The 24,786-nt window shown below is 36.4% G+C and overlaps 1 protein-coding gene across 4 annotated transcripts in view; it reads left to right on the top strand.

The window, feature by feature from the left end:
* ROBO1 (roundabout guidance receptor 1) overlaps window positions 1-24,786 on the top strand; it is a 400,095-nt gene that overhangs the window by 277,198 nt on the left and 98,111 nt on the right. For all 4 annotated transcript variants that reach the window (XM_053918273.2, XM_053918271.2, XM_053918272.2 and 1 more), the window contains exons 4-6: window positions 11,232-11,352; window positions 11,950-12,088; window positions 13,929-14,056. In XM_053918273.2, the coding sequence (XP_053774248.1) occupies window positions 11,232-11,352; window positions 11,950-12,088; window positions 13,929-14,056 (388 nt within the window). The remainder of the gene's footprint in view (window positions 1-11,231; window positions 11,353-11,949; window positions 12,089-13,928; window positions 14,057-24,786) is intronic.

Here is a 24,786-nt window from a genome sequence, read left to right as displayed (position 1 = left end):
TTTATTGATTTTTTTATTTTGCAGATTACAAGTGTTTCCATAAAGTAATTATCCTTCCTTAATTTCCCTTACTTGATTTCCATAAACTCATTCTGCATTTCTGAATCCTAGGACCCTTTGCATTACTCAACCTTGTTTTGACCTTGTCTGTCTTGGTGATATGTCTTCTTCAGAATATAAGTGAGTTTAAATTTCAAAAGTAACGATTTACACACGGTGTCTGGAAAAGGTATTATCTTAGCAAGGCATTGGGTGGTGAGAGAAATTCTCACACTTGACCAAAATTATAGAGAAGAACTAAGAATAAAAATCCATGGAGAGAAAAGGGGATTTACTGTTTGAAAAGTATTTTCAGCTGGTGTACTTGCGATGTGAAAGAGCCAAGTGTTGGAAAATGAGCTTTTCTCCTCTCGAATACTATGAGCATTCGTCATCTTTATTTCTTGAGTATAGTCATAATTCCTCCGCAGATTTTTAGTTCAGGCTGTCCTAACACTGACTGTATGTAAATTCAAAATGATAGCCAGATGGTTGGATAAGGTGATAAAAAGCAAACCTACCTTTGTAGGAAATGAAAATTGTCCATAAGACTGTGTTTTTACCTTCAAAAACAGCAGGACATTGTTTCAGGAGACCTGTGAAGGAACTAATACATTAACTTTAATAGCTGTTAGCTAAATTAATTTTTCATTTGCATGCAGAGTACTACCATGTCATACCTAGATTTTTCACAGAGATAAAAATCAATCAACTCTCTTACTTTGAGGAGCTAGATAGCAAAGGCTATTTGCTTCCAAACCCACTCTTTATGGTGCCTCCTTTTTATAGGATTCACTTTTGGGTTCTGATCTTAATGACTTGGGAACCGGACACCTGGGGAATCAGCATAAGCCTCTGCTGTTTCATCTGCTCTTATTTTACCAGCACTCAGCAGTCTGCTCCTGCTTTGGAATACGATAAATTAGAGAGGGCTTTCTCGGTTGATTGCTTTAGGCTCCATAACTCTGGCTCGACAAAATGGGCATCCAGGAGAAAATGGCAAATCTGTGCCATCATATGGACACTGAGCCACACTTAAGCAAAATAGGCATGTTTTAAGGAGACTGTGTTTCTTTTTTTCCCCCTTGTTAAAATTAGGATTCATGAACGGGTCCTCTGGTGATATAAACCAGATAGATAGAAAGATGGCAATTTATAACTTCACAAAAAAAATCATCCTCTCCCTTTAACTTAACTGCCTCTCTGCAGTTGGTGGCTCCAACTTACCTGCAATTAGCAATACAGCTCTTCCCGACGTAGTCTGTAATCAAATTATTCTAGGTTTGCTTCAGCTGCAGCAGCCAGCCAACTACCAACTTACAAGTTGCTCTAAGGAAGAAATGAGAAGTTTAGTAGGAGAAATGGAAAGAACAGAGAAGGGCAGCTGCCATGTCCTAGGCAGCAGTTCCCCAGGCCTGTGTTCTCAGCTGGCAGTGCACCAAGCTGTGCAGAGAGCCACGTGTTCCCACTGGGATAATTGCTATTTCTGCATGAGTCTCTTGTTGCTTCTCTCTGATGATCAAGTGTGTTTAAACTCCTGGCTGAAATCATGTTGGTTTTTAAATGGTATTGTAAAGTGTACCAGCAAACAAATGAAACAGGATCATATTCTCTTGTATTCATGAAGCCCAAGCAAATATGGGACGCCAGCGGAGAGATCTAATTGCCTATTTTTCCTCTCAATTCCACTCCTAAGAGAACAGTTGAAAGATGTATAACAAGTTACGGTTTTCTTCTTGTAATGCTGTTTCTTTTAATGGTACCAAGAAAAATGTAGAATTGTCATTTGATTGCATTCAATTTGTCATTTTCATATTTTCTTTACAATGACTATGTACTTATCCAGACATCCTTTTGTTATATAAGATTTTTTTTGAATACCAAGAGCATTATTTACACTTTAAGTAGGCTCTAAAAGAGGAAATGAGCTTTGCGTAAGGATGGACATATTAAATATATTAGTAACATCTGGTAAAAACTCTACAATGTGATTGAAATCAGACTGAATTAAATATATTTTTGTAATCTATAGTTAAAAAAATGTAAGTATGAACATATAATTTATTTTTCTTCATTTAACCCCTTTTTTGGCCACTGCTGCTCAGTTCATGTCACAAATTTATATTGAACTGGTCATAAGTACATGGCAGCTTTTCCCAACAGCCTTTGGGTGAGCAACATGGAAGCAGTCATGTCTAATCAAAAGACTTGAGTAGATTATAGTCAAAACAATTCATTTCTCCTTTCTCCTCCTCTGTCTCTTAATTTAAGATCTGTGTGAACCAAAATGAAATAACAATAAGGAGAGGTGAAAATTTTTCAAAAAATGATTTGAATGATACTAGCCTTTATGAAAAGTAGAAAGAATAATAAATTTTCTTACCCAGGAAGGAGAATTGTAATTTGGCCAGCCTTGGTTTATTGTATATATTTATCTAAAATAAAACTTAATGTTTGAGACTTAAATATGAAATTCTGTGGTCACGGATATGTGATATTACTTAGTGACAGAGGAAGGGAGAGAGAAAGAGAGAAACATCGATTTGTTATTCCACTTACTTTTCAATGGTTGAGTCTTGTATGTGCCCTGACCAGGGATCAAACTCACAACCTTGATGTATGGGGAGGATGCTCTAACCAACTGAGCCATCCACCCAGGGATGTGATATCATTTTTGGGTGACAAGATTGTACAAATAAAGAGAATAAATAAAATTAATTTATTAAATTTTTTAAAAAACGATATCATTGGTGACTGAGATAGCAGATATAAATTGTTTTATATAATGATTTTTGATAATGAAGAGTTATCAAAAATTTACATTTTTAACTGGCAAGCTACATAAAAATTCAGGTTCCAAAGAGTGAAACAACAACAAAATTATTAATGTGTACATTCAGTTATATAAAATACCTCATATGATATTAAACCATAATTAGTAAAAATATGAAATTATTTAATTATAGACATGGCTTCTCTATTAAGTTTTTTCATTGAGTCACTTATAGGGGGGTGTGAGCAAGAAATATTGCCAGATAAGAAACCCTGTAATTTCTCTGATATTGTGTAAGATTTGAATTATACCATTGTGTTTTACTTGGTTATATGTGTTTTAAGGTTGCTATGAGATGTGTATTTCATTCAGTCCTATCCTTTATGCAGTATATGACACTACCTCCAGCGGTTTTGCTTAATTTAGAATGCAGTGAAGCAGGACGGTTTTTAAAAGGTACCATAGTATGTGTTAAAAAGTATGCTTTCATCTGAATTGTTTACACCGACACGTGGTACCACTCTTGCAGCCAGGCTGTGAGATAATAATGGGTGTTGTTCTACTTTCTTCCTTTCTCTGCTCCCTGCTTAAATAATTATATTTTTTTGGTTTATTTAATTGTTGTTGTTGAATTCACGCTAAATTTTAAATAAAAGCTGTTACCGTGACTCTTCTATGTCTCTGTTGAAAGGAGCCCTTCGGGACCATCCACAACTGCCCTGCAGTTTATTTCGGGAAGGAGAACGCCTGGGGGCCCTGACGGGCCATCTGGGGTACCTGCATCTCATTGTCAGTAAGAAGTCTAACACCCATGAAAAGTACTTCTCCTGTAGTTCACAACAGCTTGACGTCTGTTCTGTAGGTCAAAGACCCAGGCAGAATTGACAGCACTGCTATGAGGAGGTATTCCGGGCAAAGCGTTAGTAGTGAATTGTTTAAGGATGATATTCGGTTGTAATTCAAAACTTCTCATCTCACTTACTTTGCAAAACACTATGAAACAGTGGTAAAGAATCAAGCTTTTCAGAAAAATTAATTTCTAAACCCTGGTATTCTAAAAGTTTAGTCATCACGTTAGCCGTGTTTATCAAACAGGGTTATTGTAAATGAATACTTCTGAGCCTTTAATATTTTAGAAAAGTGTAAAAATTAAGTACTCTATAATTTCTTACTGGTATGATGACACCTATGTGTCATATATATTATTTAAACGTATTTCTCCTTTAGCATTCTAAACCAGTATTCTTATAATCAATTGTTATGATGGATTTTAAAAATAGTGTTTCTATTAAGAAACACACAAGGTGAATGCAAAATTCTATTAAAGGAAATGAAATAAATTGTGTGACAGTTTGGTGGTTGGCAATCTGAAATCATCTTTGAAGCCCTTAATATAATTAGTGGTTTCATTTTTGGTCTGCTGAATTCAAGTCACATTAGGTTAATGTAATTAAAAGCAGAAAAGATTTTGTGTAGCAAAACTGGTTAATTAGCCCCAGTGGTTTAGTGTGTTAACCCAGAGGTATATGGATCACGTGGTGGGGGTGAGGCCTGGAAAACAATTCCTGTGTAACAGATACTGCAAATCATCTGACTTGCTTTAGGGTAGAAAATGAAGACATACCAAGGAGTTCATTTCAAGTTCATCTATTTCTGATTTTAAGCACTGATTGCAGGGTAAGCTGTGTCCTCCATAGAATAACCGGACAAAAAGCTTACTTAATTGACTGTTGGAAAGAGACCGTGCTTGTTTGTGTGCAAAGAAAAAGAAATTTTTCTTCTTGTGTTCTGGAAAATTAGAATTCTGATTGTAGTTGTTTCATGCTTACCAGAAACATAAAATGATTCTCTTTGGGTTGAAAAGCTTCATCTTACACCTGACTTTTCTATATTATCTTGTTATTTAGTAAATGATTTAGTAAAGGAGATGAAAGCATCTGCAAAGGGATTTTCAACTGCTTCAGCAAAGTCTTTAAGCATGAGAGAAGACCTTTTACCCCTAAAGAAAATAACCACTTATAAGTTCTTAAAGGGAAAATGCTAGCATAAAAAAAATCCTGTATATCAAACATATTGAGGTATTCCATACCTTAATGTCTCAAAACATTTGTTTTAGTCTGAGGCTGTTTTGAAGAAAAATAGTAAGTGTAAGAGTATTTGAAACTTTGAAGTTTTTTTAACCACCTTTTTCTTCTCTCCTCCTTGTCTTCTTCCCCCAAAGGAGCAAGACTACTGGACCTTTCTTGTTTTGTTTTCATCAAGTATGTAGATAGCCCAGACCCCCCTTCAAGCACTGTCTAGAGCTTATGGAAATGTGGGCTTCTAATGTGGTTACTGCTGTGGGCTGCTAAGGTATATGGTAATGAGGAAGTAGGACCTCTGCTTTGGATTTTTGACATAGGCTAGATGCCAGCATATTGTCTGAAAGCTTAACAAATTCTGCTTCTCCACTACCGGGATTATGTTAATTGAAGCAGTGTGGCTGCAGTGTAGTGTTTAACATTGTGTCTGTTCATTATACAAACTCGTTTTTGATAGGTTTACAATTTGGCTGTCAAATCCAGCTGCAGGAAGGGACCTGCCAAGAAATATTTCTCAGCTTGTTTTAAATAAATAGCGCAGCTTTTTACATTTATAGTGTTTTGTTTGTGTTAGACATATTTTTCTTTTCTATGTAGAGAGAGAAAACATCAAGTTCTGCTTTTACAAAGGGACGCCAAGATTTAGAATGTATAAAGTCACTTTTACAATCAATTTTATATGACTCAACATAAAATGTCATTGTTAGGAGCAGGTATTTCTTGAAAGCTGGTATGTTATATTTGATAAGGGTTATAGTTCTGTGTTTTTCTGCTCTTTTTTATTAAAAAGAACAAGCCACCCTGCAGTCCACATCTGTGACCATAGACAATAGAATTACGGGTTTTGGTTGGCTATGTTTCAGTTTAGCCATCGGTATAATGCCAAGTCAGTTTGAAGTTGCAGAAATTGAAAAGTATTATTTTCATCCATTATTTTTTCAAATTTCTTTGTCATATTGTTTTCTATAGCGTTTGTTAATTTCTGCCTTTATCACCTCTGAAGAAATAAATTTTCCCAGGTTTGCTGATAATATTTAATCTCCCACTTAAGTTGTAAGATCTTCTTTGGGATCCTTAACCATTATTGCCAGTGAGTATAGAACAGAATAGAGTATTTTATAAAGAAACTGTCTTATTGATGGAGTGAAAATTTTGTGCAGGTAGTTATACAAATTTTGGAAGTCTAGGCAGCGATTTCCCAAGTAAACATTTGTAATTTTAACCCCTCCTTACTTTTGTCATTGTAATCCAGCATTTATCCTTAGGCCAGATTCTCAGCCTCCAGGCTGTTGACATTTTGGGTGTGATGATTCTTCATTGGGGGGCCTCCTGAGCAATGTAAGCTCTTTAGCAGCCTCCCTGGCCTATACCTACTGTCAGTACTCACCCCTCCCAGTAGTGACAACTAAAAATGTCACTGCCAAATGTCTTCTGGGAAATGGAGGCTCATTGCTCCATAGAGAATCACTGTTTGGGAGGAAATAAGTAAAACATATTTAACCTAAGAATTACTCGTTTCTAAGGCTTTGCTGTATTGATTTAAATACACTTTTTTTCCCTCACAAAACCTATGGAAGATGTGTTAGTAATAATTTAATGAAAAGCTTCTGAATGTAGCCTAACCAAAAAAAAAAAGAATTTTTTAAAAGATTTTATTTATTTATTTTTAGACAGAGGGGAAGGGAGGAAGAAAGCTGGAGAGAAACATCAGTGTGTGGTTGCTGCTCATGCCCTCCACTCCCTGGGACCTGGCCTGCAACCCAGGCATGTGCCCTCACTGGGAATTGAACTGGCGACCCTTTGATTTGCAGGCCCGCACTCAATCCACTGAGCCACACCAGCCAGAGCTAGACAAATACCTCTTAAATTATTAAATTCATAATTATAATCTACAGGCATTTTCCTAAGCGCTTTGTATGATTAATCTCATGCAATCCTCATGGCATCCTTGGAGATGTGTATTAATAGTATCCCCGTTTTAAAGATGAAAAACACAAGTACAGAGGAGTTAATACCGTGCCTGAAGTCACACTTGCATAGTGTGAGGCCTTCTGACTCCAGGGTCCATCCTCACTTTGTTTTGCTATGTGGATGTAGCTACTTTTGATCAATTTGAATGATTATCTGGGATTTAAAAATCTTTAAAATGATTTTTGGTATATATTTTAATTTTGAGTTTAATTTCAACATAATGTTGGTAAAGAATTTTCTACTCAATTTTCTTGAGTAGAAACCCATAAGTGCAATTTAGTTGACTTCATTGAGCTATGGATGATTAATGTTTATGTTATTGTTACCAAAAAAGTGCATTCTTCTTACTAAAAATGTTTTCTAAGTTTAATATTATTTCAGGACTCAGTTAGCTATGTTATTTTCCTATCCATATAAAAACTATATATTTAAATGAACACAGTTGTGATAAATGTATACTTTTAGTCATACAATGATACTAATGAAAAAAACCCAAGACCCCTGATTCATTTAAAAAAATTATTTTAGAAAAAAATTGTCATGATGGTTTGTACTATTGTAGTTTGTGTACTTACAAAGGACAGAGAAAATATTTGTACAATGCCTCGTGAGTTATTGTAAAATCGAAGAGTAGATGTGATTTAGCAAAAGTCTGTAAAATAAATTTTTATGGAACAGTAACAGTTTATTTATAGATAAAACAAAAACATAGCTATGTGTTCACAAAGCATACGACTCTTGGTAGATTAGTTAGAAAATGTTTCCCAGATTGAACCATGTGTAATATGTAATTGGGACGATGGTAATAGGGTGTGTATAACCCACTCTCTAGGACTTTATAGCTTTCTTTGAATTTTTAGTTCACCTCAGTTACTGTTTCCTCCCATTCATCTCGACATTGGAATTTTTCCATGGCTGAGAATCTCCGGGCTGTAGCCTCATAACTCTTGTTAGCTAAATTCCCCTTCTTCTCCATTTACACAGATTCCTTCAGAATATCATAGCATTGAGCTGTAATATATAATGTTAATTGGTGTCCCACATGTGCCTAAGCAAGTTGATTTAAAACTCTGCATTCTCAAGTATTTAAGATTTGTAAAAGTAAATTATTACTATGTTTTACTGAAGCTATAAAAATAAATCTGTATCTTGAAAATTATTTATGTCCTCACTCTTTGACTTATTCTATGTATTTGAATATCTTTTAAAATTATTGTATTTTAATCCTCACCCAGGGATGTGTTTGTTGATTTTAGAGATAGAGTAATAGAGAGAGACAGAGAGGGAAACACAGAGAGGGAGACGTCAATGTGAGAGAGAAAAAAGCATCAATCGGTTGCCTGCTGCATGCTCCCCAACTGGGGATCAAACCCACAATCTTTTGGTGTATGGGATGATGCTCCAACCTACTGAGCTGTCTGACCAAGGTTAAAATTATTCTTAAGTCTTATATTTTACCATAGATAGGACTCATTGACTTAATTTTTAGAACAAAAAGAATAAAGCATTTATTTATTTTTTACTTTGCTATAGGTATAACATATGAATGTGCAGTCCCTTCAGAACTGGACTGACCACCCAAATATGCAAGGGCGTTGAAGGTTAGGTTCTAGGGTATGGAATGAGGCTCAATGTTTTGTCCCAAGTTAGAGAACCGATGAAGGAATATGGAGGACAACATCTCAGATCACTTAACTTTCACATCAAGAAGAGAATTCGTCATCTTCCTTTTTTCTGGAATGATTTCATTTCCTCAATATTTTGGAAATATTTATGTTTTTCAAAATATGTGTACGGTGAAAGGTTACAGCAAAAATTCTTCAAAATGCCTTGTTATTATGGTACACACATTTTCTGCACCTCAAGAACTCGAGTTTATTAAACTCAAGTTGGTAATTGAGCTCTGGGCATCTCTTCTCACTTCTTGTGCATCTCATGTAGCCGAAATCACGTATCTCACTAAAATCTTAGTCCTGTTCCAACTTTCTGTGTGACATTGGGCAGGTCAGTCTTCCTTTCACAAAAATTACATAATTTACCTGACATTGTGAGGGTTCGTGGGGCCATAGAGAGGAAGTAGATATGCTTCCCTGCCTCAGAGTTCACAGGCAGGGAGGAAATCTGGCAATTAAAAGCATAATTAAGGCCTGTTGTGCTGATGGGCAGAGAAGAGGTATGTGGGAGGAGAAGCTGTACTTTTCTGAGCTGCTGACCCTTAAGTGAGAAATGAGGTTATAACACTCTCTCCTCACAGTCTCACAGCATGTTTATGCTAAAGACCAAAACTTTATAAAAACATAAAAGAGTAACACTGCGATCGAGTAGCTCTAATGCTGCGTAGACGTTTGATTTAAGAATCTCACTTTGAGGCCTTCTACGGACATAATACCTATGTGAGAAAAGATACATTCAAAAGGAGGCTGATTTCCAGTGTGGTTTCTAAAATGCGAAGAGTGGAATACTTGAAACATCTACCAAGAAGAAAACAGTTTGGTAAAATATGGTAAATCTATATTCTATAATGAAATACTGTGTGTAACAGAATACTATGTAGCCACTGAAATAGACTCTGAGGATCTGTATACACTGTTTTCAACATTTAAAATGTAAAAATATCCTCAATATACTATTGAATTGAAAATGCAGGTTCCAAAAGAGCATGTAGCACATGAACAGTAGACTTAAGGAAGATTCTTTTCACATGACATTTATTTTTTCTTCATATTTTTCTGTTTGAATATTTAGGTTAGTATATATGAAAACAATAAAATTATTATTAACATATCACTACTATAATCCTTTACGGCAATGCTTCTTTGGATGGCAGACTGGGTTTTGTCTATAAAAGCAGGTTGCATTTGCCCTGGCAGGGTGACTCGGTTGGTTGGAGCATCATCCTGTATACAAAAAGAAACAGAAAAAAGGGGTCATGAGTTCTCTCCCAGGTGCAGGCATGTATGGAAGGCAACCGATGGATGGATGTCTGTCGGTTTGTCTCTCTCTGCCTTTTTCGACCTTTCTCTCTCAGTTTGGTGAATATGTCCTTGGGTGAGGATTAAAAAAAATTAAAAAGCAGGTTGGATTCAAAAAAATTTGGGGGGGTAACTACTATATGCGGGCACTACTCTGTGTATGAGGAGGAGAGTCATGAAAGGGGCAGAGAAAAATCCCTGGGTGGTTTTGATATGGTACATAAAGAATTGTGAACATTTTCAAAGTAACATGACTGAAAACAATATCAATTTGTAAAGTCACAGAAATTAAAATTACCCTGTTAATAATTTGTAATTTGAGTTGAAATAAGACACTTCAGGCATTCTAAAACAGTATGGTCCCACTTTCATAAAGTAGTAGTTCCAATAAACTAGTGTGATGAGAAATAACTCTGTTTGAATAAATAACCTCCGCCAACCCCCTCCCTTCTCTCTCCCTTCCTTTTTTCGTTTTGTCTGTCTTCCCTTGTTTGTCTAATTGATGCACAGCACGGAATAACTCTGAGGTCCAAAGCTCCATGAATGAATGAACATTTGGAAGGTAGCCATGACAAACCCTTTCTAAGGTTCAGAGCATTATAGATATTCATGGAACTTAGTTCCCCACCTAAAGGATATTAAATTAAGTAAAGATAGTTCAGTTTCCGCATCCCGGTCTTAATTCATGGTTAGCTTCGGCCTACTTATTGTACTGGAGGTCTGTTTACATTTGTCATTAACTCTTGTTCAAATGATTAAATGTTCGAGAGTGGACCAGAATGACCGTCCAGACGACTTACTGATATCACGTCAGTGTCCGCCTCCGAAGTCCCCAAGAACCTGTGTGGGCGTCAGCAACACCTACGTTTCTTAAATGCCAGGTTCTGCAGCGTTTGGGCAATCAGCATATATTCCTTCAAAGCAACTATGACAAAATAAGTAATTAGAGACATGTTTATTTCCACATGTTATAATACTAGAATGTGCTTTCTTAAAATCACTTACAGCTGATATGTATTTCCATACAAACTATAGTCATAAGGTTTTAAGAATTTTCTTTTATCTACTTGCTAACCATATTATTCTCGTAATTTTTTGGTTTTCATTTAACTAAATAACAGGAAAGCAGAAGGTGGTTCAGAAATACAAATGTCTCATTATGTAAAATAAGGTAATTTTACTAGAAATGTAGGCAAGTAGAAATGTTTTGCCTCTTTTATATTGTACCTTTGGAATAAATTCTGTTTCAAATTACTACCGATAAATATAGCAAATACTACACATTGGCTTTTTTACATAATTTTGCTTTGAATGCTTAGAAAGTAGACTTTGCTCTGTCATGTAAACCCAGCTAAACAATTTTAATAGTGTGCATGTGAAACTTTTTTTTTTAAGATACGAGGAGGAAAGCTTATGATTACTTACACCCGCAAAAGTGACGCTGGAAAATATGTTTGTGTTGGTACCAACATGGTTGGGGAGCGTGAGAGTGAAGTCGCAGAGCTCACTGTCCTAGGTAAGTGCAGTTTTATCTAATCTGCCCACTGTAAACCTCATCATTCATTATTATTTAGTATCTTTGTGCAAGGGAGAAAGAAACGACCTTTTTAAAGAAGGTTAACCAACATTCTTGGGGTGTGGGAAGAGGAGAGAAGGAGTAAGTAAAGCAGCCTGAGACAGCATCCAAGACATGGGGGCGAAACTGGGAGGAAGCACTAAACATGGGCAGGAGTTTCTAGAATTAGGAAACTATGTGGAATAATATTCTCTTTCTTTCTTTTCTTTTTTTTTATATCCTCGCCTGAGGGCATGCTTATTAGTTTTAGAGAAAGGGAAAGGGAGGGAGAGAAAGGGGGAGAGAAACATCAATTGGAGAGAAACATTGCCTCTCCAATGCACCTGACCGGAGACCAAACCCGCAACCTGGGCATGTGCCCTGACTGGAGTGGAACTCGCAACCTTCCGGTTTATGGGGCTGCCCTGAGCCATGCCGGCCAGGGCTGGACTAATTTTCTAAAGAGGATTTTAAATTATAAATCTGTTCTGACTGATTATATGAAATAGTTTTTAGTTTATCTTTCTGTTTTATTGAGAAGGCTTTTTCTAATTTTAGAGAGACCGTCGTTTGTGAAGAGACCTAGTAACTTGGCAGTAACCGTGGATGACAGTGCAGAGTTCAAATGTGAGGCCCGAGGTGACCCTGTGCCTACGGTGAGGTGGAGGAAAGATGACGGAGAACTCCCCAAATCCAGGTATGGATCAGAATTTAATGATGGGATTAATCCACTCAGACTTCCCCATCAGAACATGGTCCACATGTGTGTCATTAGAATATTCAACTCCAGGCTTCTTGATCAGGGGCCAGACACACTAGAGATAATTAGGACCAGGTTTCCATGCTTTCTCTGAGGATTTCAGATAAGAACTACACATTCATGACCCTGGCCGGCCCAGGCTTCTCTTCTATTCAACCAGAGCACAGTTGATATCAATTGCTTATATGAGAGTTAATAGGGTAAGGAAGGAAGGTATGGCATTAATAATATAGCTAGGAACCAATTAAAAAGCAGGCTTCCTTTTCCTTGGCTACAGCATCACCAGGGAGTAATAGAAGAAGTGAGCGTTACTTGATATCTGTCAAGTCCTTAAACTGTCTGGGAGCAGAGATATTCTCCCAGCCTTAGGAAATGAGACAATGAGATGAAGCGTTCAGAGACATCTTCCATTGCCAATGGGTCCATTCCTTCAGTGAGCATGCGTTGAGCCCCTGGTAGGTTTGGGGGTTACAGTAGTGGCTTAGACACATTTTCTGCTCTCAAGAGCTCACAGGTGAGGACATGCATGGATACACAATAATGCAGCAAACCCTTTGGTCACATAAAAAAAGACCTTTGAGAGAAGTAAATTAGGAGAGAGTTATCTAAGGGAAGTGACATGCAAGCACTGCTTTGGAAAAAATACACATCAATTTGATAAGCAAGAAAGAGGAGAAGAGTATTCCAGTAAAAGAGACATCACAACATACATGCAAAGCTGAGAAAGAGCATTGCATGTTCTGAATGGTGGAAAGTTTAGCATGGCTTATATGTAGGGTATGTGACAAGAAATGATATTACATTCATGTGGGGAGAGGCTAGTGTCAGGGTTGCGATTGTCGCCCATATAAGTGACGTGAATTTGCCTGCACAGGGAGATGAGAGGGAGAGAGGAGACCACAGTGGCAAGGAATTTCTGAAACTAAATTGATGAATTGGATGATTTGTTATATTTGTGATTTGATATAAGATGCTGGTGAAGAAAGATTGGTAGATTGTGTTAGAAGAAGTTTGTTTATATGATGGGGTAAGAAAAGAAAATGTTCTTTAACATTGAATATTAGGTACCTGAAGGATATGACACCTAATTACTAATCAGTTGGGATTATGAATTTGGAGCTCAGTTGAAATAGGCATTTAAAATATTTGGTGGTCAATCAATATATAAACTATAGTAGATAATATAACTCAGGGATATTATGTAGAGTAAAAGAAGGTTTAAAGTGAAACTTCAAGGGAAACCCAGCACTTAAGGGGAGGGAAATGAGGCAAGGGGAGAGTCTCTAGAATGTGACTGAGTTCAGATAACTCTACCACTAAACTAGCTGTGGACCAACTCCAGCCCGTTACCTTCCCCTCCTCTGCCTGGGGTGTCTCCTCTGCAAAATGGAGATGAGCGTAATACTTCATACAGTGGTTAGAAGAATTTTAAAAGATAAAAATCTATAATACTCTTCCTGTCTGGCATATAAAAATTGAATGGTCACTATTTTTTAACCTTAATGTGAATACAGTAGCTTGAAGGAATGAAAAAATAAGTTCCAAATGTTCCCAAAAATATTTTTTTAAATGTAGTTCAATATTTTAGCCCACATAAATTTGAAAAGAAGCTCTTTTCTCTCTGCGTGCTGACGTAGAGGAATGCTACATTTTTCCTGTTGCTTTAAGTTTTCTGAAACAAATGTTGTGTGTGATTTGATGGCCAGATGTGAATTATTTGTAATGATGAGGTCTTTTCAGATAGAGAGTCACTCATTGTCTTTTGTTATGCTGCTAGATATGAAATCAGAGATGATCATACCTTGAAAATTCGGAAGGTGATGGCTGGTGACATGGGGTCATATACTTGTGTTGCAGAAAATATGGTTGGAAAAGCTGAAGCATCAGCTACTCTGACCGTCCAAGGTAAGGTGTGGGGACAGTTTGCTGTGGTTGTTTTATATGAAATACAATGTTAGTATTTGAAGAAAATATCATTTATTACCCTAGCCTATATTAAAAAGAGGCTTTAAATAGTGCTAGAAATATTTTAAGGAAATTGATGTTTTGCCTATGGGAGGTCTATAAACATTTGTTACAGGAAATTGAATTAAATCTTCAAAATTATGGAGAGTTCTGTCTTGGTCAAGTAAAGGAGGAGAATGTGCTATAATTTCTGGGCCTTGAAACATAGAGCCCTTCTAAGCTCTTAATTAAATGACAGCTGTTGCCAAAACTTTGTCTTTGAATGCAAACAAATCTACCATCCCTTCAGGTCATGTACTTTCATGGGTCTGTACGTTCTGGAACACAAAAAAAACGAGAAGATTCCATTCCCTCCAGAATGCAAGAGCCATCCACAGCGAAGGGACTTCCGCAGTCTTTTTCTCTGCACATAACACACACTCAATGAATGAACTATATTTTCACTCTGCTGATGTTGATAAGGACTTACTATTTAGTCTCATATGAGCCAAAAGTGGATGCCACATTCCATGGCTGTAAGTTTTCGAATGTCAGCGTGATGTCTTAAACTGATGCGCAGAAATGATTCTGTCATCTTCTTTGTATTCCTTAATCCAGATGGTTTTCATTCTCATAATCCCTTTCCTCCTTTCTCAATAATTACATTTTACAGTGTCTCGTCTGAGAATTTTCTCTCATTTTTTCCCATTTGAGAAAGGACACAAAATTTATTGTGGCATTTGAGAATCAATGACCTTTAAAAAACATTTTGTTGGTGAAAAAAATGTCCTATTTTCATAAGTATATAGAGTAAACAGGGATCTTGGCCATAAAGCACTTACCCTGTTTCTTGGTCTGACATGAGCTGCACTGGGTGCCGTCATCCCTTCTGAACAGTCTCCTCTAAGGCTATTATGAAGGAAAAGGGGGCTTTTGCGGGAGTGCTTCTACTGCTGGCTTTCTACAAAAGAGCCTTGTGGGCTCTTTAACAGTAGAAGAAAAAAGAATAAAGAGTATTTCCTTCTTGTCTTTAAAGCCATTATGTCCCACTTTGGGGTTTTTAGCTGAACCTCATAAAAACAAAAGATAAAAAAGAAAGGATCAAGAACAAACATTGGATTTCTAAGAACTAGACTACTTCTCTTTAATCTAAGTTAGACTTGAACTCCACGTAAGGCTAACACTGTAAGAAAAGAAAACCCCTTCACATTTAGAGAAAGCATATATTTAAGAGATGTCAAATCCAAGTTCAAAAGCCCTCCAGAGGCAGTGAAGGTAGTGCAGGATGAATACAAGACATGAAAAGGTGTGTCTATCTCCAGGCAATTGTGACAGGAAGGTTGATTGTCTCTCACATTAGTCAGAGAGATGTAGTGTTTCACTTTATGTTTTATAGTTCTTTACCTCAGGAGTCTGATGCTTTTATAAAGAATAGCCATTTTGCTGTGTCTACAGTAGACATTGAAATCAAAATAGAGGTGTTCCCCCTCCCCTGCAATTTTAAACTCAATTTCAAAGCTAATTCAGCCTTAAGTTTTCTATATGGAATTCTTGTTCCCTAGGCTTTCATTTCAATGGAAATGGGGTACAAATGATCAAATCCAGAAACTACTTGAAGAATTTTGTTCTTATTTCCACTGCATTGCTTTCTATAAACTTATAGGAGATTAGTATATTGTTGAGAAGGTATTTGATTAGAATATTAAAATGTGCATGTTAAGATCACTGTTAAAATATCTTTAACATGCTGGAATAATACATATAACACACCAAAGAAAGCAGTATGATACCAAACCATAAAAGTAATTAAGAAAAATAGAACAGGAAACTTGAGACATTAAATCTTTTTTCTTCATTTGAGATTGAATGTAGAAAAATAATAGGTACTACAAAGGAAACTAATCAGAAATGAATAAATTTGATAGTAGGAAACAGTTATAATAAGAAAGTCAGTAGTGTAGTTTTTGGTTTCTGTGTTTTACTTACGGTTCATTTTTAGAATGAACTATGGGAGTCAGTATGGAATTAGAAATAATCTTCCTTTTGTTCATTTCTCATTCAGTGAATATTTAACTTTGAGAATTGATGCTGGACAATAAAAACCATGCCCTCTAGACAGAAGTTATAGGGGGAAAGTCCCTTAAATAAAGGTGACTGTGATTTTCACCCTCAGTAAAGACATGATTTGTTCTAACATTTAAAAAATAACTTAATTTGAGAATTACTTCCTTTTTTCTATTTTTTCCTTGAAACCCCAATTCTGCTTGTTCTGGATACTCTATCTGTATATATTTCCTCAAATATTCCTGCCTTAAATATTCCTTAATTAACTGAGTTTTTTTTTTTTTTCTACTTGTGTGCTGTTCACAGTGCTTAGCATGGTACTGGGCATCTAGTAGGCATTTTGTCTAATAAGAATTTGTTACAAAGTGAAATTAATATGGACTTGAACCTTCTGCTTAAGTGGTAGAAATATCTTAGGGATGTGGGGATGTCTTAGAGGAAATTCAAGCAGTTTCTAGGGGCCTTGATCCTGGGAGCCAACAGTAGGTTCAGATGGATCGAATTTGAATAGATTGCATCTATGATGCCTGCCTGGTGGTCTTTGAAAAGGAACAGAATAAAAACCTAGGACTAGGCAGAGTTTTCTAAACTTATCAGAAGCTTGTTCAATATACAGATTATCCAGCATGCTTCTAGAGCACCTGATATAGCAGATCTGAATTGGGGTGTAAAAATTTGTTCATAGCAGCACAATTTACAATAGCCAAGAACTGGAAGCAACCTAAGTGCCCATCAGCAAACGAGTGGATCCAAAAACTATGGTATATTTACACAATGGAATTCTATGCAGCAGAGAGAAAGAAGGAGCTTATACCCTTTGCAACAGCATGGATGGAACTGGAGAGCATTATGCTAAGTGAAATAAGCCAGACGGTGAGGGACAAATACCATATGTTTTTATTACTTTTTAAAAGAATCAAGTTCATGAATCTTTGCACTGAGGAGTTCCCTGATGAACTGGTAGAAATAATAAATGGCTGAAAAACATTTCTTTAAAGTTTGGCAATTGCCAGAACTAGAAGTAGTATGTTACAAAGGATTGTGTAACTAAGAGCAGGGACATTGGAGTCGGACAGTATTTAGTTGAACTCTCCTGCCTGTGCCGTTTACCAACTGTAAATAACCTGGAAAAGGTTATTTACCCTTCCTGTGACTCAGTTTCCTCATGTATAAAATGAGAATAGTAATGCAAACTTCACAGCATTTTGTAATGATTAAATTCAACTACATGAGATGTTTAACATATTATCTGTTACAGAGTACATACTTTATAAATAAGGAGCATTATATTCATATTAATGTTATTATTGATAGCTTTATTGCTTAATTTTAATAATTATTGGCTATTTCATAAGAAAATAGTAATGTTCACATAACTCTAGACAGGTAATTTTTCTCTGCTATTGTAGCTCAGGAATCTTAAATACTAGTATATTCATAATAATTTATTATGTAACATTACTGAAAACTTTTCAAATATAAATTATTACATTTTCATTAAAAAAAACACTTCTTTGGCTTTTGCCCTGACCGCTGTGACTCAGTTGGTGAGGCATCCTCCCGCAGGTGGAAGGCTGCCTGTTCTGATTCCCCATCAGGGCTCATCCCTATATGGTGGGTTCAGTCCCTCGTCGGGGTGCGTACAGAGGCAACTGACCAGTGTTTCTCTACCTCTCTTCCTCTCTCCCTTCTCCTCTCTCTAAAAATAAATAAATAAAATCTTAAAAAATCTTTATCAACTTTTATAGTAAGTCCAGTGTTGGATCTTGTTAGTGTGGTCAAAGCTTGTGCTAGACATATGTTGAAGTTTTACAAAATAACTAGATAAGTTCATGAAAATTATGACCATTTGGGAATCGAAGTGATTCAAACTGTTAACATTTTATGTGCACTGTAGTGCTCTTGTCATGGAAAAACATTCATCCGAGGGTGTTTGATCCCTATTTTGAGTCTCTTGTCTCTAAGAGTGACTGTTTTCCATTTATTTGGATTCTCAGCGTTTCAGGTTATCTTTATATAAGTGAGGAGTGTTTCCTGGCAATTCATTCTGAGACTAGTAAGATTGCTCAATTCATTCTGAGACTAGTAAGACTAGTAAGAGAGCAAATATCTTCAAAAACTTCAACTTTTTCTTCTTCATGACTACTTGAAAGTTTCAATTAAGGACTCTGTCTCGCGATGAGTGAAATATGAAGTCACACCCTGATAATAAGAAGTCACCTCACCCTAAAACCAAAGCTACATATGTATCTCACATAACATTATTTGGATTACTTTTTCTTGGGAAGCTGAATGCGGAAGCCACTGAGCCAACTCAAAATATTGATTAGTTATAATGTAGACTTATTTTACTTGGAAAAGAGATAAATTATGGCACTATTAGGAAGCGTCTGATTAAAAGTATGTACATCCAGGCCACTGTAAATTTTTAGTCAGTAAAAAATAAAATCCAGATTCCTTCGATTTGCATGTCAATTTTGGTGTATCATTGAAAATGTTAGAATGAGACTCAAAGGCTGTGCAGTAATTTGAACTGTTGAAAAATAATTAATGTCTATTACATGACCAATAAAATATGGTGATGTAATGCTGTTTGGAATGAGTACAACAGAAAAATTGTTTCTGTTTAACTCCTGGCTAGTCAGACAATTCAATTAACCTGAACTTGATATTCTATTATTTTCTGGAATAATCAAAGATTTATTACTTATAAATTTAACCCATCGGTGGTGTTGTATTTATACTCAGTGTCTGCCCTTATTTTTCCTCCATACATATAACATTTACAAACTTCCTCAAGAATTTTCTTTGTGAACTTAAAATCACAAACAAAATCAGTCATCTTTTTAAATACATGTCACCTCCGTTTAGATTTATTACATTGTTATATTTGCACTTTAATGTCTCATTTTGACAAGTGTTAGGATTTCTGGCTCTGTGTTGGTAGGAAAGAATTATCCTCTGAGCTAGGATTTCGTATTGCATAATGGCTCCACATTTTACAAAAAAGATATATATGCTGATATTTATAATTGTTTTATAGGTTGTGACATACCTATAAAGTATACAATCTAACCAGAAGAAAATTGATGGGTAAAGGAGCCCTGCCAGATTCTTAAACCGTGTGCCTTTTAAACCGTTAAAATTCATGCCTCCTCTTGGTGTTCCAAGAATGGTAGCAGGTTCATTTTATATTTTACTATCTTAACCTATGCCTCTTAGGCCTTTGTTAAATGCTTGCCATGTGGGCCTCAGGATTCTTCTTTGAATTACATAATAGCCAATTTAAATTTTTTACTTGTTTTTATTTTTGAACCAATTCATGATTTTTCTTTTTGTCTTTGGCTGAAGGCAACCTTTAAGAAAAGCGTAATGGATGTAACTTCAAAACAATTAAAGGAAAAATAAAGGAAGACAAATACTTTTATTTACTATGCTACTACTAACAAAACCTTTAAATTAGCAATTACTTATTTATGATAAAAATGTTGATAGCTCTTTAAATAATTCCATTTTTGAGGAGTCATATCCCAAAAGAAAGATAGAAGATAAGGCTAAGTGCAGTGTAAACTCTAAATTCTCCCATTTCCTAATTTGCCATCTGCCTCTAAGAATTCTGATGACTCTTTGCTTCAGTGATACTCATTGTTTAAGCAAAGCAAACTAGATGGCATTATTAATCTTTCCACTCCCTTTGCAACTTTACAGATAAAGCAGCTCTTATTACTGTTAAAATTTCATTTCCAGGGTAAATTTGCGTCCTCTATCACCAGAGTGATCATGTTCCCATCGCTGTGTCTGTCACAGGAAACCAAACTGGAAACGGACTTCCATACACCAGCCGCTCCCCGAGCAATCACATATTATCTTCACTGAGTTGAACCATTAAGAAAATCTAATCCCATTTTTGTCTGTCTCTCTTTCAATAGGAACTAAAAGACATTTAGTCCCATTTCCCTTTTGCCCTGACTGCGGGCGGGGCCAGTCAGACCCAGGACGCTGGACATTGAGATCTTAGTTCGCACCCCACTGCACTCTTCCGTAGGCCTCTCCCAGGGACCAGTGATTCTTTGTAGCTCAGGAAACAGTTGCTTTTCTGCCCTTTCAGCATCCACTCTGTTAAAAGAAAAGGCAGATGCCAGTGTCTCTGAACCAGGTGATGCTTTGCTACTAGACAAGTACGATTTCTAGTTCTTTTCTCCTATGTCCTTGTCCATTCTTCCTGTGATGTAAAATTAGTCTGTTCCCTCGATTTCATTTGTTTTAATTTTTAAATTATAAAATATGATATCATGAGATATGTCACTAACTCTTTAAATCATATTTTGGCATACATTAGGAATGTTCAAATGAATGATCCGAGGGATGAGCATTGTCTTCCATTTTGAAGAGTTGTTGTTTTTGTCTGCTGCTTCCCATCAGTATTTATGTCACAGTCCAGTGGAGGAAAGAGCCCTTCCTCATTAGGATTGATTGGCCCCTGACAGCTTCGGGGAGGCTGAGCCTTAAAGTCTAGGATTGCCATGAGACCAGGGAGACACAATGGTAGAAAAAAAAGGACTCATTCTGTCCTTTGGCTGACTTAGTTCTACTAATGGGGTGTTTTCTAGAGCCTCTCTCGTGGCTGCTAGTGAACCTCATGCTTCAAACAAGAACCTTTGCTGACTCCTGTGTGATGTCCTAATAAACTCAAAATTGCACAGTAGTTAGAATACTACTTTTCAGTGAAAAGTAAGAACATACTTTTCAGTGAAACAAGCAGCAGCTATCAGGTGTCTGTCTAAGCTTTTATGTTTCTACTGAGCAGAGTGCCATGGGAAATAATGGTGAGGCAGTGAAAACGGGAGAAGACATGGCCTCCCAGGCTGAGTGCTCTCATCCTCCACACTCGGTTGAAAGCAGTGGAACCTGCAGATAGGCCTCAGTAGATAGTTTGGGTGGTGGTGGGGTCTTGCTTTACTTTGTTCGTTCTCGTGTGACGGTCACCACAAAATCCTCCTTATTTTGCCTTTTAAGTATTTCTAACGCTCTCACCTTCTTATTATTGCTTTGATCCAGGCCTCCTCTCTCTAACAGTGAAATGGTGAACCTCTAACCAGTTTCCTTGCCTCCATCTTGCCCCATAGAAGCCATTCTCCACCAACATTTTCATCAACCTAAAACACACATGTAGTTACATTAATTTCATCCATTAAAAAATTGTCATGGTTCTCATGTCTCCAGAATAGTATCTAAAACACTTCATAGTGCTCTGCCTGGCCTCCTAGCCTTTTCTCTTGCTACTCCTCCCGTTCAGTCTCAGATCCTGTACTGTTAATATGTTCTTCTGTGCACAGACTGTGTGGCTTACCTCTGGGCTTTTCTTTGTTGCTCCCTTGGTCTAAAATGCCCCCGCCCACCTTCTGCTTGCTAATTACTCCTATCCTTGGACTCTGAGCAGGTAACAATCCTTGAAGAAGCTTTGCCAGGTAGCTCATTCGGTTACAGCATCATCCTGATACACTCAGGTTGCGGGTTTGATCCCCAGTTAGGGCACATACAAGAATCAACCAGTGAATGCATAAACCAATGGAACAACAAATTAATGTTTCACTTTCCCTCTTTCTCTTTTTCTCTAAAAATCTGTTTTAAAAAACAGTTTAAAAAAAGAAGAAGCTTTGCAGATAGTCCCTACGCTAGCGTGTGTAACAGATTCCCCCCTTCATGTACTCACTGGATATTACCACCACTCTTACTGCATTTCAGTATCTGCCCCCACTTGACTGTGACTTCTTTAGAGACACACTTTGTTTTCTTCGCCTTCTCAGTCTCCTTGCTTGCAACAGAACGTCCTTATATCATGTTCTGTGTGAATCAGGGTCTGCCCCGATCCCTACCTACCAGCTGTGGGATCCTGAGTGAGTTAACTTAACTGCTGTGAGTTTCAGTGTTCTCATCTGTTCAAAAAGTGAATGTACATATAATTCAAACACCAGTGAATTGATACAAAATAAAATAATTAAAATATATATTATAAAAGTAGCTCATAGACTATAGTGTGCTTATGCAAAAGGAATTGTTGTTATAATTATTTTTTCATCAACTTTTGCAAAACAATTAAAAATCCTTCAGGCCTGGCTGGTGTAGCTCAGTGGTTTCAGTGTAGGCTGTGAACCAAAGGGTCATCAGTTCAATTCCCAGTTAGTGCACATGCCTGGGTTGTGGGCCAGGTCCCCAGAAGGGGGCATGAGAGAGGCAACCACACATTGAAGTTTCTCTCCCTGTCTCTCTCCTTCCCCTCCACTGTCTCTAAAAATAAATAAATAAAATCTTTTAAAAAACCCTTTAGATTTCCAGTAATATTTATTTTGTCCATAGAAATTTATTTTTTTGATAGCTGATTAATATAGAATTTGGTAATTGTTTTACTTTTTTGTAAAGATTATGTCTGTGATTCCTTGATTTTGAGATCTGTCTTTGAAAAGTACTCCTTAGTATTCCTTTGGAAAGTGTTTTAAAGACACCTTTTTTTTTTTCCTGCTGCTGCTGTTACCAGACATTTTGCAAAATAGAATCAATAGGATAGTCTTTTTGACAGACACACTTGGATTCAAATGCTGAAATGTGCACGCTAATAATTTCTGGTTTTCAGTTTTCCCAACAGTAAAATGGGGTGAAAATGTCTAGCTTATAAGATTGTTTTGAGGATTAAATGAGCTCATATATACGAAATGTTTAGTACCTTATTTGAAGCATTGAGATGCTCAATAAAAGTAGAAGCAATGATGACATAAAGGCGAGGGACAAGGTCGCCTCAGCGACATGCATGTGTCAGAATGAGGACCTCGTTGCCTTCAGCACTCTTTGTTGCCTCTCACTAGCTGGAGGAAAGGGTTGGGGTCTGAGTCATCTGTGCATCTCCCAAAATATTTTACATAGACATACAATAAATACTTTTTAATAATCAACAACTCTCAAGATTTCTGTAACCATGGTGAATATGTCAGTTTTTATTCTAGTCACCTCAGGCAACAGGAAATAATTAAAGTATATTACACAAAATATGCATTTCATTAAAAATACTTTCATTAAAAATATGACACACATACATACATATGCATTTCAGACCCAAATAAGGATTTTTTTAATTAAACAGATTCATAACTAACATGACTTCCTTTGATCTCTAAACGTAATTATTATCCCTCCTGGTATGTTCAATGCTGGTAAATTCCCTGATAGAATCAATAATATGGAATTCCTTCACTGTTCCTGAATAAATATAATTCATATATTGGAACAATTGAATTAACTGGAGATAAAAATAATTTGGCTCTAAGATAGTCCCCAGTAATAACTTCCATATAACATAAAACTTTAATAGTCTTGAAAATGGATGAAAGGCATAATGCATTAAAAGGAATGTGCATCTGTTCATTTGGACCATTTTCTAAGATGCGAAGTAACAACTTTGAAGATAACCGAATCACATGGTCATCTTCTACAATGCAACATACTGCATGTGTGTGTGGATTTTTTCTATTTTTTATGGGTCACTAAGTAACTATTTCAGAATGTAAAACTAAAATTTAGGTAAAAGTAAAACAAGGTAGCATGCTTTGGCTTTTATTGCCAGTACTAGGGCATAAGATTTAATAAACCCATATTTAAAAAACATGGGGGGAAGAAGGCCTCCTTTATAAATTTGCAGTTTCCATATACAGGGTGTGCTATGTTCAGCTTCCTATCGGCATATGAGATCTTTGTGTAAGAGTCACGTGACTTTTCAGAGCTCGTATGATACCCAGGCATAAAGGAAGTAATGAGAGAAAAAGCTGGGCCTTTCAGTTCTGAATTTCCCGTCTTTGATGTAGACTTCATTTAGATCATTCGTTGGAGCAGTTTGCTTAAATTGCCGATTTCGGAAAAGCTGGCAGTATAATAGTACATTGTTTCTGACCGTTAATGTGGTTATTTGATTCAAAGCCAAAACTAATAGTGTCAGGGGGCCTTTTGGCAGGTTCAAGTGAGGTTTACTACCATGTGAGACCCCTGTTAAGAACTGCGAGTTCATCAACATTCTGATGAAACACGTATTATAACCCCCCCAAAGCTTTACTAGATGACTTTAAGAACCTTGATACGTATGCGACATTTTTGCCAGACTCTGAGAGGACAGAGTAGACCAGTTCTTTAGGGAATGATTCCTCCTGGCATATGGCGGGGGTCCACAGAGAGCCAGTGAGATCAGCATTACTATAATAAACGAGTGTTTCAGGGGCTGGGGGATATTTATAATTATATGTATAATAGTTTATATATTATAATAATATAATTTTATATGTAATTATGATATATTCATCTGCAATTATAATATGTTGATATATTATCATACACACACATCACAATGTTATATTTATTTGCCACCTCCTGGTGTATGTATTGCTATTTTTAATGCTAAACTCAAGAGTCTTATTCAAAAAGCATCCCTTATAGGATTTGTTGTAGATTTTTTTGTGATTTCCTATTTGCTGTTGTTTATTTTGTAGTTAAAATAATTATTTTTTAAAAAAATTAGTAGCCAATTTGAAGGGCTGATAGGAAGAGAGATTTGTGATTGTAAAAAGAAGACCCAAGAAGTCAATGTG

The sequence above is a fragment of the Desmodus rotundus genome, chromosome 2, assembly GCF_022682495.2.
Source record: "Desmodus rotundus isolate HL8 chromosome 2, HLdesRot8A.1, whole genome shotgun sequence".
NCBI classification, from domain to species: domain Eukaryota; kingdom Metazoa; phylum Chordata; class Mammalia; order Chiroptera; family Phyllostomidae; genus Desmodus; species Desmodus rotundus.
This window is presented reverse-complemented; position numbering and strand designations above follow the sequence as displayed.